Below are 14,702 nucleotides of genomic sequence, written 5' to 3'. Positions count from 1 at the left end.
AACGTTAAAGAGAAGTGGTTTTATCGTTACCTCTGCCGACGTTTTCGTTCCTGATAAAAAAAAAAAACAGTTGATGTCTGAATGGAGCAACAACTTGTAGGCTGTCTTCAAGAATACAAAGTTGCCGCCTCATCCAAAGTGAAAGGCAAATGAAGATAACTGGCATTCTACCCCCACAGTCGTCAGAGGGTTAGTAAAGTTTTGGCAAGAGAACTCGTGTTCTCTTAGCTTTGGAAACTGTGTTTTCATTACCAGTCACTGTTTTATTATTTTCATATTTATTTTCAAAAATTAAACTAACTTACATTAACAAATTGATACTTGTATTGATGCATGTGCTACTTCGATTTGTTTTTTTTCTATCTGGTAACTTATTCATCAATATCTTTCTTTCACACATAGGTTTAGCATATCTAATCATTCATTTATTTCATTTTTTAAGTTGTTCAATGTTCTGTTGTTAGTGAACAAAGAGGGAAGGAGGAGTTCAGACGTCAAGTAAAAAGAAATAATCAGTGATATAATAGGAATGACATTGCAAATTAAGAACATTTCAGTGCCTTGGTGGTATACTGTTTTAACCTCCCCTAACGGCATCCTCAAGGTATCTCTATCTCAGTCGATTGGCCTCGTGTTGATAGGACTTTGTTCAGAAGTTTAACCCAACAAGAGTAAATATTTCGTAGATCCTTAATGAATGACTAATACATATTTGGTTTCCATTTTTCAAGATAGAAGGTTTGAAATTTCAAAATCTTCATATTTTTACATCTACAATATAGTTGAAAAATACATTAAATAGCAATTTGAAGCGGCTATACAGCACTAAGCTGATCACTGGCTATTGAAACGCCCTTCATCATGATGCTTCTCCTGATTTCCACTGGCAGGATGAACACTCGAGTATTAACTGATATCTCAAGTCAGTCTTCTTTTACGTTTTAAAGCTGACTCTCGTGATTCACTTTTCTGCAAAGAAGATATTATTGTATATAGTTACTGATAAGTAAAGCACAAGGAAATATATCCAGTAAAGGTGGGTTGAAGGAGGTCTTAAAAAGCTGACAGTTGCTGAAATCACTCTTTTGTTCGCAATTCAAACTATTTCATCGTCTTTGCAAGTTGAACTTGAAGAAAACTTATGTAAAACGATTTAGGCCCAGTTCATACGACATGCTTCTGCCGCTCCAAACCTAATTGCAATTAGGTTCGACCATAGTGCGGCGGAAACACGACTCTGCTTCAGACGTCGGGCTACTATCTTGCGAAATTCAACATTTACTGAAGCACCCTCGACGCATACTCCGTAAATAATAAATATTATCGTGACTCCTCCGCGGTAACACCTGAGCCACCTTTTGTTTTTACCATATTTTGAAGTCACTCAGCCCTTTTTTTTATCAGTTCTGAGGATGCTGAAAGGAACAATGTATTCTTCTGCAGCAACACTCAGACGTCGAAAGATGTAAATCACTTGTACCAACTGTAAGCAAACACCTGCACCGAGACAGTATATGCAGAATGGACATTCCTTGAACAGGAACTAACCGTTAGGCGTAGAGACGGTCAAATTTTAACTGTTAGTCGTAAGAAAGGTTAACCGTGAAGAAAGGAAGGAACTAAATCGTTAGCCGTAAAATCGCCGAAATTGTAACCATCAGCCTTAAAAGCCATCACCCCATTGAGAACCTCCTTGAATCTAAGTGCATTTTTTTCGGTCTCGACTTCTTTGATTTTCCATGAAATCTCAGGTATTGGAGTCAAACATATAGTTAGTCGAGTTACTTTGCAATCGAAATGTCAGAGTGAATAAACACTTGATCCCCGCGTGCTTTTCAAACTCGAGGATCAAGAATTTGCCCAGAAAACGATCAAAAGCTTAGCGTAACTATAAACTCAAACTATCCAAAAACATTTGCGAATTACCTCTCCTGGCTAAAGGTCTTCTGGATCTCCATCAAACTCATTTGATGAACTATCAGTGGTTTTGATATGTTTCTTATCTCGTCCACGCCTGAACATTCACTCAAACTTTGATGTCTGCTCTTTTGATCGGTTTTAGCTTGCTAAAACACAAAAAATTAACTAAATATTACACAAGAGGGGGTGTAATTGCACGTTTCTATTGACTTGTCAGGGTTTTAAGCCATCTAGATAGAAAAATAAATTTTTTTAATGTATTTCATTAATGTAAAGAACTGAAAAACATTGGCTTAGAAAGATGGAAATGACTGTGGAAAATACCTGACTTTTTTCTATTTTCCGCTATGAGTACTTTCTTTCCGCACTCACCTGATCAAGCAAGAAAGAAAGTAACTTTTCGACTTCCTCGATATGTTTTTTGTGTGCCCTTCTCCACTTTTCTAGTTGTTCAACTCGAGAAACTTGATGCTTATCCAAATGATGGCTTTGACTAAGCGCAGGTCCAATTCGGGAGAAAATTTTGTTTTCTTGGTCCTTCACTTCCATCGTAAACTCCAAGAATTGATGAATACACTTCGAATTGTCTTTCATTATCTCTCCAAAAACCGCACCAATTGTCCTAACAAGAGAAAGATATATTCCTTCACAACAACTGCGCTGTTCCTCGCACCACTGTAGCAATTGTTCTACTTTTGAGGTTTCATCGACAGACGAATGGGTGCTCTTTGATTTTACTTTTTTCAGTTGCCTCCTTAGTTCTTGAACCCCCGATCTGGCTCTGATTAAGCTATTTTGGCGTAAAAATGATGTTTGCTCTGTTTCCATGGCAACTCCGAATCCTTGAACGGAAACAGGAACGTCCTTGAGAAAAAATACATCTCTGTCAGGAAATTTACGGGTGCACCTCAGTAGCGTAGTAAAATCACGTTACTGGAAGGCATTCCGATACAGGTTAAACACAGAGTTCACCATGTGCTCAAAATTTGGCTCAAAAATGTTCACTTAAAAATAGGTTTTAATGGGTTAACTTAGAACAAAAAATAATATTATTTTGTGGGTGTTCACTTTATGCACTACTTATCGACAGCGTACATTCTGCAGCTGTCATCAAATGTATCGTTAAATAATAAGGCAATAAAAATACCTCGTCAAGATTGGAACTTCGGAACTTTTCACTACTGCGCAGAGGTTTTACCTCGTATTTATTTCCTTGTGGATCTTTGCATAGCATCAGCTGTGGCGAAACGAGAATATGCAAATAAGCGAACTGAATAGGGCATGAATTGTGCATTAACTAAACATACTGGCATCGTGAGACTGGCATATTTAGCCATTTAGCATTCATATGTTTGAAAGCATATGATGAAGCAATTATACTTTGTAATATAAAGCTCCAAACCTCGTTGCCACGTTTTGAATCCAACACTCTCAAACTGATTTCATCGCCCATAACTGTGGGAAGATTCTCATCACACATTTCTAGAAATATGTTGAGAAGGAAAACTAAATAAGTGTACTATTAAAGGGAGGCGTAGGCATCATTCTCCATCAAGGGATCCTATGAACTGACACTTAAGGGATGCCAGGTTTTTTCATCAAGTCCCGATATCGAGACAAGCGGGAGGGGGGCGCTCACACATCTTAATAGCCCTTCACCGTAAGTCAGCCTTTGGCAGTACTTATTATTCAGTTATTCATGCCTTACTGCCTCACAAATGTAGCAGCACGTAGTGCAGACAGAAAGATAGTTAAACCCCTGATAATGGAGCTAGCCAGGGGAGCGAAAAGAGTTTCGAGATGGAAGACTTAGAGCCAGGGGATAGTAAATGACTATCAAGGAGAAAAAAACCTGTAACGGAAGTTCCCTTAAGGAGAGTGGTTCAGTTTAAAGGAGTTCGACTTTGCGAATTCTCATCGCTATCGTAAAGAGAATACTTTAATCCAAATACATCAGCCACCCACCAAGCACTCTATCCGCGATAGTTTTTCTTCCAATTCTCTCCAAAGCATCCGAAAGAATTCCTGCTGTTGCGCACTTTCCTCCTCTCTGTTTCCACAAAATGAGAAGGGAAAATGCTTTGTCCCAATTAGTTCTGCAATCTTCGTCGAGGTTTTGGATTTTTGATGAAGAAATTCCCAGTACTGGTCCTAGCTCGCGCCAAAAATTTCCGACGTCTTCACTGATACTTGCAAGTTGCATTTCTGTTACTAAACACCTTCTGCGATCGATAGTTTTTGCTGTGTATAGAAAACAAGGTTTAAAGGATTAAACTCCACGAGCGGATAATTGAAAAAAATAGCTTCTTGAGGTATTCGGGGAAAAGTCTCAAATGAAATTATCACTGGGCTTCGTTTGAAACTGAGGAATGTAATTAGGGTGGACCTGTAAATTTCCTGCACATAGTTTAACCCTTTCAGTAAACCCTAACATCAATATGCATACTGGCCATACTGTTCTCCATACATTTCCTAAGATGCTTGCCTTGTTAACCATCAATAGCTTCTTTAGGTAATGATCATTTCCTTTCTTCTCATGAACTTAATGTTTGATTCAAGGGTGGTATTGTGAGGAGAAATTAGATGTTTGTCGCCTTAAGAGTTAAAGGAATAATATTCACCAGCTTTTTCTGATTTCATATCAAGCCTTTGAACACAGCATGTATCTAGATATATACCTGCATATCATTATCCATTTGCTATTTCGAATTTTTCTTTTTTCTTTGCAGTAAGGAGAGACCAGATCTGAGTTAAAACTCTGGAACTTTTTTCGAGAGCCAGTTGGTAAAGCGTTCGAAAGGTATTGGTGAAGAACGGGATCTGTCCACGCCGAAGAAAGTAGATCAAAAGACTGAGCAGCCCATGTTTATGTGTGCTCTGGAGCGTTAAAATGCTAAATTGTAAGAATTTTTATTCTTAAATGTCTCGCTCTCCTCTTCCGTTTTCATTTGAATGACTGAAATGAATGGTTCGTTTGCATTTCCTGTCGCTACATAAGGATCTAGTGTAACCCATCAGCTTCCACTTGTGTTAGGAAAACTTAACTTAAGAACAACTTAACTGTCAACGCAACAGTCAAATTTTATAGAAATCAATGATGATATCAAATAAATTTAAAGAATGTTTAGCGCGATGGGTCTAGCAGAAATTATGAAGCTCTCATTTGAGATTGAGATTGGATTAAGCAGGTGTAGAATAAATTTCGAGGAAAGAGCATGAGAACAAGAATTCCAATCTTATCTCAATCCTCTTATTTGACTGGGGCTTAGAAACTTGATCCCACGTAAATTGCAACATCTTTCAGGTTCATGCTTCAGATATTTTTTACCTCATTCGACTGTTCTATTAATTATTCACAAAGCATTTGGGAAATATTTCAAGGTAAAAACAGCGCTATATTCATACTTCATACCATTAACAGAGGAATATTCATGATAAAGTCGCTAAGGAAACAACTTAACGTTCAAACATTGTCAGTTTACTCACAATATAACCTCGAGCTGATGAATAAAGATGACACACAGGAGATTTCAAAATATTAACCGAATTGACATACGTCCTAAGATATACTCAAAATACTGAAAGGGTTGCACTTTACCCAAAATATGGACAAACCTATCAAGAAATTAATATCATAAGACTTAGTACTCAGTTTACCGTAAATTAAAAGGCTGGCTTCCAAACAGTTTAAATAATTGACGACTGCTAGTTATTCAATGAGTCATCAAACTGATAACAGACTTAAACAATAAACAAGGAGATTTCAAAAAGTTCCAAAAGTGTTCATAGTGCAAAAAAAGCGAGTTGTTTGACTCGCAAAATATTTAGTGAGTAATTGCAATTGTTAGGGGGTTGAAATTACGGTTTGGTATTAGGCAGGAATATACATAAAAGCCCTCATTGCTCTTGCGACATGTTTTGATTATTATAAGCACGACCAACTACGTATTTTTACTTGTATTGTGATACTAATTACCTCTCATTTCAACACATCGCTCCGATTCACGTTCATTCAGCTTTGTTTTCTTCATGTCCAAGGATTCATTCTCCCCGTCATGGGCTCCCGTTTTCTGCCTCTGAAGCGAAGTTCTGCCGTCCTCCCGTGAGTCAGTGCCATTGTCTAAGGGTGTCGCTCCGTCAGGTTCGGGCACGTCGTCGGTGCTGATTGTACAAGTTATTTCATCTATTTGAGCAGCCTCTTCCGACCGAGTGTAAACGCATACTTCCTTGGGTGCTTCGTTTGTCTCCCCGTTATTTTTGTAAACCACCGTAAACCACATCAGATTCGCTTGAATGTTCGTGATGTCTTACGGAGTTAAAGGTATTCAACCTCAAGTTGAAAGCATCCAACACGCAACATGTTATTAATATATCACACTGAGATTTTCCGTTAGACCATAACTAATCCTAATTGACCAATCACAACTAGTATCTTTTAAATTGCCCCTCTGGCTTGTATAAATGCAATGTCAATTTATTTTCAATTTAATGTTATTTTAACTAATTGCAATTATATTAAGGAGCCAACATCACATAACATAACGGAATTTTGTATGCACAGGAACACCAAGAAACCCTTTCGTAATTATTCAGGAAACCATGATGGTAAGGATAATCATATCAAAATATGTTAATTGGTGTATAGAGCACCCTAATCGTGTAAACGATGTTAATTGCATATTAGCCACTTTATAAATCTTCAACCCTTTCACTAAGAAAAAAAATTTGAATAAAATTATGTATTTAAAACATTTTCGTTCCCGAAGCCCATCAGTTTTCTCGGCCATTGGCGCCTCGGCACCGTTTTCAGAAAAATCGAAGGGCTCTACACACGCACAAAATAATCCTTTTTTTTTCAAGTTGGTCAAGTTCAGAAAAATGAAATCGTACTAAGAAAGCAAATCAACAACCAAATAACGGAAGTGGCGTAAAAGACATAAAATCTTCATTGTATGAGCTAATATTGTCTGTGGAGCGGCAGCTAACTTCCACATGTAAAAATTAGCTAAGATCAATCCTGGAAAGATAAAACTCGCAATTTTTTTCGGCTACGAGTCTCTCTCGATGTTATTCTGGTGATGGCGTAAACATCGACGGAAAGTTTTTTTTTTAAATTAGATATTTGTTGGTTATTGAGGTGTTATAAAAATATGTAAGCGAAATCAAGTTTAGAACACAACAGTAATTTTTCATTTCATCTCCAGGGCATGAAAAATTTTGAATTCATACGCACACATACGTACATGTGTACTTTATTCGAGTGAGAAGATGGTATTTCACTAATAAAGCTAATAAACTTGTGATGTATTTTATGTAATTATAATTGATAATCAATAAAGAAAAGAAAAAAAATACCATCCAAGTATACAAGAGTTCTCCCCTAATGTATCGTGAATCCTCAAAACGTCCCATAATCTAAAGAAAATACTAAAGCTGATTACCTAAATAGTTTGTCATATGCTTACGAATTTTTGTTCATCTTCAACCTGGCAATTATAACTTTGGCAGAGAGGCTAATTCACCTTCATATCAAGGCGAACAAGAACTTTCTACCGTCAGTAATTGAGATTCATATTTTCTTACATTATATTTTTCAAATAAACAGATGGTCTACTAAATATGACAATAAAATGAACGATGATCAAAAATGAGGTTGTCAGTGTGCTCCTTTCAATATCTTTGCAGAGGGCTTCCTAAAAAAGAGGTTATTCTAATCGATTTTTCCGTTGTTAGCAATGTCAGTTCATGAGTTCTTTTGTGTTGACTCCTGCTCCCGAATTTGGTTTGGTATTCTTCATCGCTGACTCGGCATGCTGTATTTGTAACATTAATTCATCTGAATAGTGCAAATAAAGTTGAAAGTTGAGATTCGCTGGATGGTTTTGAGATGAGAAGAGGATGCGAAGTTATTTGTCTTCCGATCCCAGCATCGAAAAGGGATTCTTGAAACATGAGGAGAAAAAAGAAGGAAAACTACATTGTAATTAGTGTCGATAACATTGTTTTTTCTGGAGAAGATAATATTATCACAGTGCAACCAGGAAGAAATAATAAAAAGGTAAGACCAGACACAATAAAGAAAGGAAGAAGTGTATATGGCTATAAGAATACATTTAAAATATAATAATAATAATAATAATAATAATAATAATAATATTGTCATGTTAAGGTAGAGCTTTGTGTGGATTATTTATAAGTACGTAAGGTGGCCTCCCAGAGCTGAATGTCCCGCATTTCATTTTTGATCTTTAACATTTGTAATAAATTATTCGTGTTCATGTTAAAATCAATTTTCGTCCCAGCGCTGGCCAATTTTGCGTTGTTGGGTCATAGAAAAGTTCTGTTCGTGCTTCTCTTCCAGCGGAGAAGACAGCCAAACATTTCCAACTTTTTCTTAGGTTCTTAGTTTGATGGTGGTATTTTAATAACGATTACATCATACCTTCATTTTGATCTTTTTGATTTGTCACTTTCTGAATAACGTCTGGAACTCTGCAAAAGAAAAGATAGAATTAAATCTAAACATAAACATTTAGCTTCTTTCCTGAGAACAGTCGACAAAGGTAATATGAATGAGCGAATTAGATCTAAGATATGTTGAGCTTGTTGTAATTATAACAGGTCATATTTACCATGATTGTGGCCTAGTCAGTTACTTATCTGCAGTTTGATTCAGTCCAGCGATCTGTGTTTTGATAATCTCAGATTAAACTAAAATTTCCTTACCATCTCTCCGAGTCCTGACAAAGATCTTGAGCTGCGTTCTGGCACAGAGTTCTGATGAGAGAACATTACAAAAAAGAGACAACAAAATGTAGAAGAGAGAACATGACAAACAGAAATAGTCAAGAAAAAGGAGAAAATTTATAAAATCATTGATGATAAGATTCTTCCCGCTCGTTTGAGCTCAATGAAAAAAAACCTGAGGCAGAATTTAATTAGAAACTTGAAGACTGACATAAGACTTCCAACAATTATGGACTACCAAGGCCCCTGTTTGGTCGGTCGCACAAAGTTTTATATATAATGTTATTTGGACGTCAAAACCTGGGTTTATCTCTCCCTCGATCTAAATCATTGTTTCATGAAATACCCCGACTGAGCTTTTAACAATTCAAATACAATTTGTATGAGATATTAAGTAATTAAAGTAAAAAAAATGTTAGTCTATTAGAAATTACCAGCCTTCTTCTATTATTCGGCTCTCCCCCTGTTGTTTTTTGATGTAGTTCTGACATCAGCTTTTCAAATCCCTTGAATTTCACTTCATGATGCCTTTTCCATTTGTGTAATTTTTTAGCTCGATCCACGTGCCGCTCGACCGAAAGTTGGCTCTGAGTAGGTACCGACTCGATCTTGGAGAAAAGTGTTATTGTTTCCTGCCGGAGTTCCATGGTAAAGTCCGAAAGTGGTTGAATCAAATTTACATTATCTTCACTCTGTTGCCCCACCTCGGCAGTCAGCTTGATAAGAACGTCAAACATTCTCTGGAAAAAGTTGCGATGTTCTTCACATGACTGTAGCAATTTTTCCACGCTTTCATCGTTTGGTGGATCCACCTGAAGCTTTGATGCAATGTAACGCGTTAGACTTTCCTGTCTCGCCGCAACAATAGTTTCTAAAATCTCTTGCTCAAAAGTGTCTTTTAAAACAAATGAAATACAACTGGGTGAAAAAACTGAATTAAAACTACTAAATAATTTTCGAAGATGTACCCTGAATCACAGGGTGCGTTTTTCTAAATACTCATTCGAACATTCTATTTGGATAAATGGGATAGGTGAAGAAGTTACCTCTTCAAATTTCAAAAAATTGTCACTGCTGTTGAATGCCTTCACCGTGTACTTATTTCCCTGAGCATCTTCGCACATCAAAAGCTAAAAAAAAAGAACAAATAGTTGTTTGGAAACAAATTTGAACTTATTTACGAAACTTATTTTAAGAAAAATGTGTGCTAAACCAACATGATTTTTTTTACTTTACTTGTAAAGAGTGGTTGATAGTAAAGCTAAGTCCAGAAAATCACGAGTCCTAAACATTAGAACAATTGAAGCGATTAGCTATGGAGAAATCAAGGGCACACGTACCAGTCAATAGCTTGGAAATGAAATATAACTTTTTTGTAACGAATTATGTGTACTGTTTTTGTGAAAATTACGTATTTCGAAGCTTATTGTAGAAAACGTGTTGTTAATTACTTACCTCATCAAGCCCTTTACCCAAGCTATGAATAACTATTAACCTGATAACATTGCCCTCCGGACCATCCAGTCCTAAACAGTAACATATATATTGAGAAGAACTTATTATAGGTTAAACTCGATCAGTTCGAAGCTTCATCACCCCCCCCCCCCCTCCCCCTCAGCAGCCCCAGAACAAACGATACCAATGTCACTAATGTCACCATTTAGAATATCCGTAGTTAGGGAAAGATTTTTATTCCTTGCAAGAGAGTAATTACTTAACTTAGCAACCCTTTTCTTTAAACAACCAATTTTCAGCAATCATGATTACACACAATCCGGATGATAGGGTCGCTGGAAAATTTATAGAGCGCTTTTACGATTGAGTCTCGTAAAACCACACCCAGAGTTGTACCAACTGCCAATTAGAACAAAGGCAAATATCAGTTGTCAGGAGCCAATGAGAGCACAAAGCATAAACACGCAAAATACTTAAAGCGCGGGTCTACAAGTCCCGTTTGATTTTAGTCTTGAGTGGTGCGAGTTTCTTGGTAAAGGTCGTCAAAATCATTACAATCCAGAATCACTTTCAACACCAAGTTGTCAATTGCTCTATCAAGAACTGCAAAATCCCCGAAATAGTAATCTCTCTCTTATTAATCAGTAGGTGTGTTGAGATAAGGACGAGTAACCAACTTTAGATCCACGCGTGCTATAAAAACATATGTTCACAACAGCCTTCTCCAAACGCTCAAGGGGGGAGGGTATCGGCAGAACTATCACATTCCGCCTTTATGTTAAGATCAGACAGGGAAACTACGGAAATCGAAGTCGATTGCGAAATATTGTGACAATGTCCACTGTTTCCAAGACTTCATCGTGTAGTTATTCATCCGGCTTTTCGGTTGTATACGCATTTTGGCAGCAATCTTCACAGACCACTCACTCATCGTACCAGGTATACCTACTTACCAAGAAGCTTTTCTGCAATGCATTTTTTCCCAATGGTTACTAAAGCATCCGCCAGACACCCTACTAATGCATTTCTCCCTTCTTTCTGTTTCCACAAGAGGAGTAAGGCGTTTGCTTTGTCGCGACTACAGCAATAATCGTTATCCAGGTTTTGGATCTTTGCTGCAGGGATATCAAGCTTTGGTCCCAGCTCACGCCAGCAAGTACCTACGTCATCACTTATGTCTGAAAGTTGCAGTTCTGTTACCACAGAGATCCCTGGGTCGTTGTGTGCACAAAGAGATATTAGATTCTTAGCTAAATCAACGTTTCAATTGGATGTAGTTTTTAACATTGGATTACGTGAGGCATTTTAGTCCAAATTTAATGAGGTTTTCTTCTTGCCTTGGAGTAAAAAACTTACCTGATGTTAATTGTACAATAATAACGTAGAGGGGTTAAGCTTCTGTCCAGCATAGTGAATTTTAAACAGCAGTATATGATCTCTATATAAACTCTACGCAGTTTTCATAAATTTCTAAATTAATTTTGGTAATAAATAACTCTAAGTTATTCATTCTCGGCTGTACTTTAGTCGACTTTGTTTTTCGAGAGCTGATTTTGATTTTGGATATTTCTGGTCTCCAGCGGCTTCATCAATATTAGTTATATCCGAAATTTAATTCACATATCTTCAATTGTTATTTCAATATTGCTTAAACTCTCTTAAACGTCACGCATCTCCTTGGTTATATTTATAACAAGATCTTACAAGTGCCATAGTCAACCACTGAAGCATAACACAATACTCAGCAAACATAATGGATATGTCAGTCTACGGGCTCCTGCAATTTTGTTAGTCTTTAAAAAAATTTACTCGTGCTTATTTATTCCAAATTGCACTCGAAATCATGTGATTAACTATACAAACAGTGCTGCTTCCATCCTGACTTTTAAAAAAGGAGCAGCGTGATAAACTTGAGAAAAAAAAACTCATTGTAAATGGAGCCAGTTCGAGTTAGTACCTGCCCAGTCATGTTAGTCTCTAAAATCACTATAGCAGAACATATGTTAACCTTATACATTGTAAATATTACTCTAGCTTATCAACGCGGAAATGCAACAATCTCCCATCCAAATCATACATCGACAACTAAACTAACATCATGAAATATATAGAGCTTTAAGGTTAAATAAAAGACCAGTTATACGACAATTAAAAAACACAGATTAACCACTTTAAGATCGATGACAAGCGCCCACGAAGACTCCCAGAAAGATTTGATAGTTAAATAACTGTTATATGATTGATTAAGCTTTGCCGATACAGAAAAACGTGCACCTGCAGAACCGAAGGATAATACTTAGAAACTGAACACAAGTAGTATTGTGACAAACTACCGAGACTGAACTAAACTAAATAGCCATACCTAAACCACGTACATAAATTTTATATTATGAAAGCTTACTTCTAATTTCAGTAGCATTCTCAGCTTCTATTTCGCTTGTCGCAAGCAATGCCGGCGTCTTTGTTTCCTCGGAAGCCATAGGACTTGCTTCTCTTCTCTCTTCTTCTTGTTGTTTCCTTTACTTTACTTTCCCTCTGTGAATTGATAAAAACTTCGATGTTAACCTGAGGGCATTTTCGACAATATATTTAACCACATCTTGCCACAAGGAAATAAATATTACTCAATTGTTTGCCTATGTGTTCCTTCTCGTCCACTTCCACCACTGAAGCTACTCAAATCCTTGTGATATTGACAGAACTGACAGCTTTCACCTTCGAGCCAGCAAGTACAACAAAGTGTAGCAGATTACTACATTTCTCTCCTCCTGGATGAATTAATCTAATGATTAACAAACATGATGTGATGAAAAGGGAAAAAAACCACCACAAATCATCATACCGAGGCTGCTCCGGATGGATGCAGGGCATTTCGATGTCCAACCACATCTTGTCACAAGGAAATTAATATTTCCTTGGGGGGAGGGGGGGAAAGTCGAAGAGATCATATACTTTTCATCGAGAGGGGAAGGGAGGGGGAATCAGTTGCGCTAACAGATTGCAAAAGGGGACCATGGAAAACATTTGTCAATGAAGGGGATCATTAGAATACTACCAGGGTGGGGTCAGGTTAATTTTACTGAAACCAGGAGACATCATGTCGCAACATGACCAAGCTCGTTGTCAGTCCAGTCTCATAATTACATCAAAATATGTTAATTGGTGCACAAAGGATGTTTATCTTTTTCATTTAAACAATGGAATTGGATATTACCTTCTTAAGAAATCTTCAACCCTTAACGTAAAAAATTTCATCCATTTATGTATTAAGAACATTCTCGTTCCCAGAGCCCGTCAGTTTTCTCGGCTGCCAGCGGCTCAGCACCGATTTAAAATAAAAAGAAGAGCTCTAGACACGCACAAAATTAGCCTTTTTTTTTCCAAATTTGTCAATTTGTACGAGTAAAAATTAACTCGCACCTCGAAAGATTAAACTCGTAAGTTTTTTTCGTCTCCGAGTCTCTCGATTCTAGCTCTGGTAATCATGACGTAAAGTTCAACAAGCAGTTATTGTTACAAAAATCAGACTCATGGTAATTATCGAGGTGCTGTCAATTGAAATCGAAATCAGGTGAGAATACGAACAACCCCTTTTTTTTTATTTCAAGGGGACGAAAAATTTCAAGTTCATACGCATACATAAACATTTGAATTTTCATCCAAAAGTAAAGAGAGTTTTTCGCTGATAGAGCTACTTGGAGACACTTGTAATAGAATTAAAATGAAATTCATAATCGAAAAATAGCACTTCGCCTTCTAATTAGGCAAGACTTCTATCTCCAGGTATCGTGAATCCTCGAACACTCTTATGATCCAAAGAAAATACACTTCAGAAAGGCAGTGTCGTAATTTTAAATTTGCCTCTCGCAGAGAGCGTCTTCGAAAAGAGGTTATTCTAATCAACTTTTTTACTGTTAATTATTTTAGTCTCTGAGTTCTTCTGTGTTGTCTCCCGCACCCGAATCTTTAGTTTGATGTTCTTCATCGCTAATTGCATTTGAGATCGTTAGGAGAACGCAAGTTGTCAACTGTGCTCTTAATTATTCACAAAGCATTCGCGAAATATTTCAAGGTAAAAACAGCGCTCTATTCATAATTCATGCCATTAACAGAGGAATATTCATGATAAAGTCGCTAAGGAAATAACAACGTGCAAACTTTTCGGTTTACTCACAATATAACCACAGGCTATACCCGAACGTTCAATTAGCTTACAGCGTGCATCATAGCACTGAAACTGCTCTTCTGAAAGTGAAGAATGACATCCTGCTCAATATGAATAAACACCATATAACCCTTCTAGTGCTACTCGATCTTAGTGCTGCTTTCGATACAGTCCAACATAATATCTTGCTGGAGGCACTCAATACGCTGGGACTTAGGGGCAGGGTGTCCAAGTGGTTCCGATTGTATTTATCAGGGCGCAGTCAGAGGATATTAGTTCGTGGGTGTCTATCGAAGAGGTTTGATTTGAACTATGGAGTACCCCAAGGCTCCTGTTTAGGACCGCTCTTGTTTACCATCTATACGAGCTCGTTACTAGAAGTCGTCGAAATATATCTTCCATCTGCCATTGTTAT

The 14,702-nt window shown here is 37.2% G+C and overlaps 2 protein-coding genes across 2 annotated transcripts; both read right to left on the bottom strand.

Annotated features, from left to right (window-relative positions):
* Positions 1–261: 261 nt before the first annotated feature.
* Positions 262–6,304, bottom strand: LOC149048138 (uncharacterized). The gene is made up of 7 exons (XM_089201736.1): positions 5,897–6,304; positions 3,886–4,161; positions 3,323–3,402; positions 3,068–3,157; positions 2,293–2,784; positions 1,927–2,066; positions 262–969 (listed from the first exon to the last, which is right to left on the bottom strand). The coding sequence occupies exons 1-7, from the start codon at positions 6,198–6,200 to the stop codon at positions 942–944; spliced, it is 1,410 nt and encodes a 469-aa protein (XP_089057862.1). The 5' UTR covers positions 6,201–6,304; the 3' UTR covers positions 262–941.
* Positions 6,305–7,156: 852 nt separating this feature from the next.
* Positions 7,157–12,986, bottom strand: LOC149048137 (uncharacterized). Its single transcript, XM_089201750.1, has 9 exons — positions 12,747–12,986; positions 12,524–12,657; positions 11,076–11,333; positions 10,123–10,193; positions 9,714–9,797; positions 9,102–9,485; positions 8,647–8,697; positions 8,363–8,412; positions 7,157–7,862 (listed from the first exon to the last, which is right to left on the bottom strand). Exons 2-8 carry the CDS (start codon positions 12,600–12,602, stop codon positions 8,365–8,367), a joined length of 975 nt encoding a protein of 324 aa, XP_089057876.1. The 5' UTR covers positions 12,603–12,657; positions 12,747–12,986; the 3' UTR covers positions 7,157–7,862; positions 8,363–8,364.
* Positions 12,987–14,702: the final 1,716 nt, after the last annotated feature.

Source organism: Pocillopora damicornis, chromosome 3, assembly GCF_964200805.1.
Source record: "Pocillopora damicornis chromosome 3, jaPocDami1.2, whole genome shotgun sequence".
Classification (NCBI taxonomy): domain Eukaryota; kingdom Metazoa; phylum Cnidaria; class Anthozoa; order Scleractinia; family Pocilloporidae; genus Pocillopora; species Pocillopora damicornis.
Note: the sequence above shows the minus strand (reverse complement) of the source record. Positions and strands in the feature narration are given on the sequence as shown.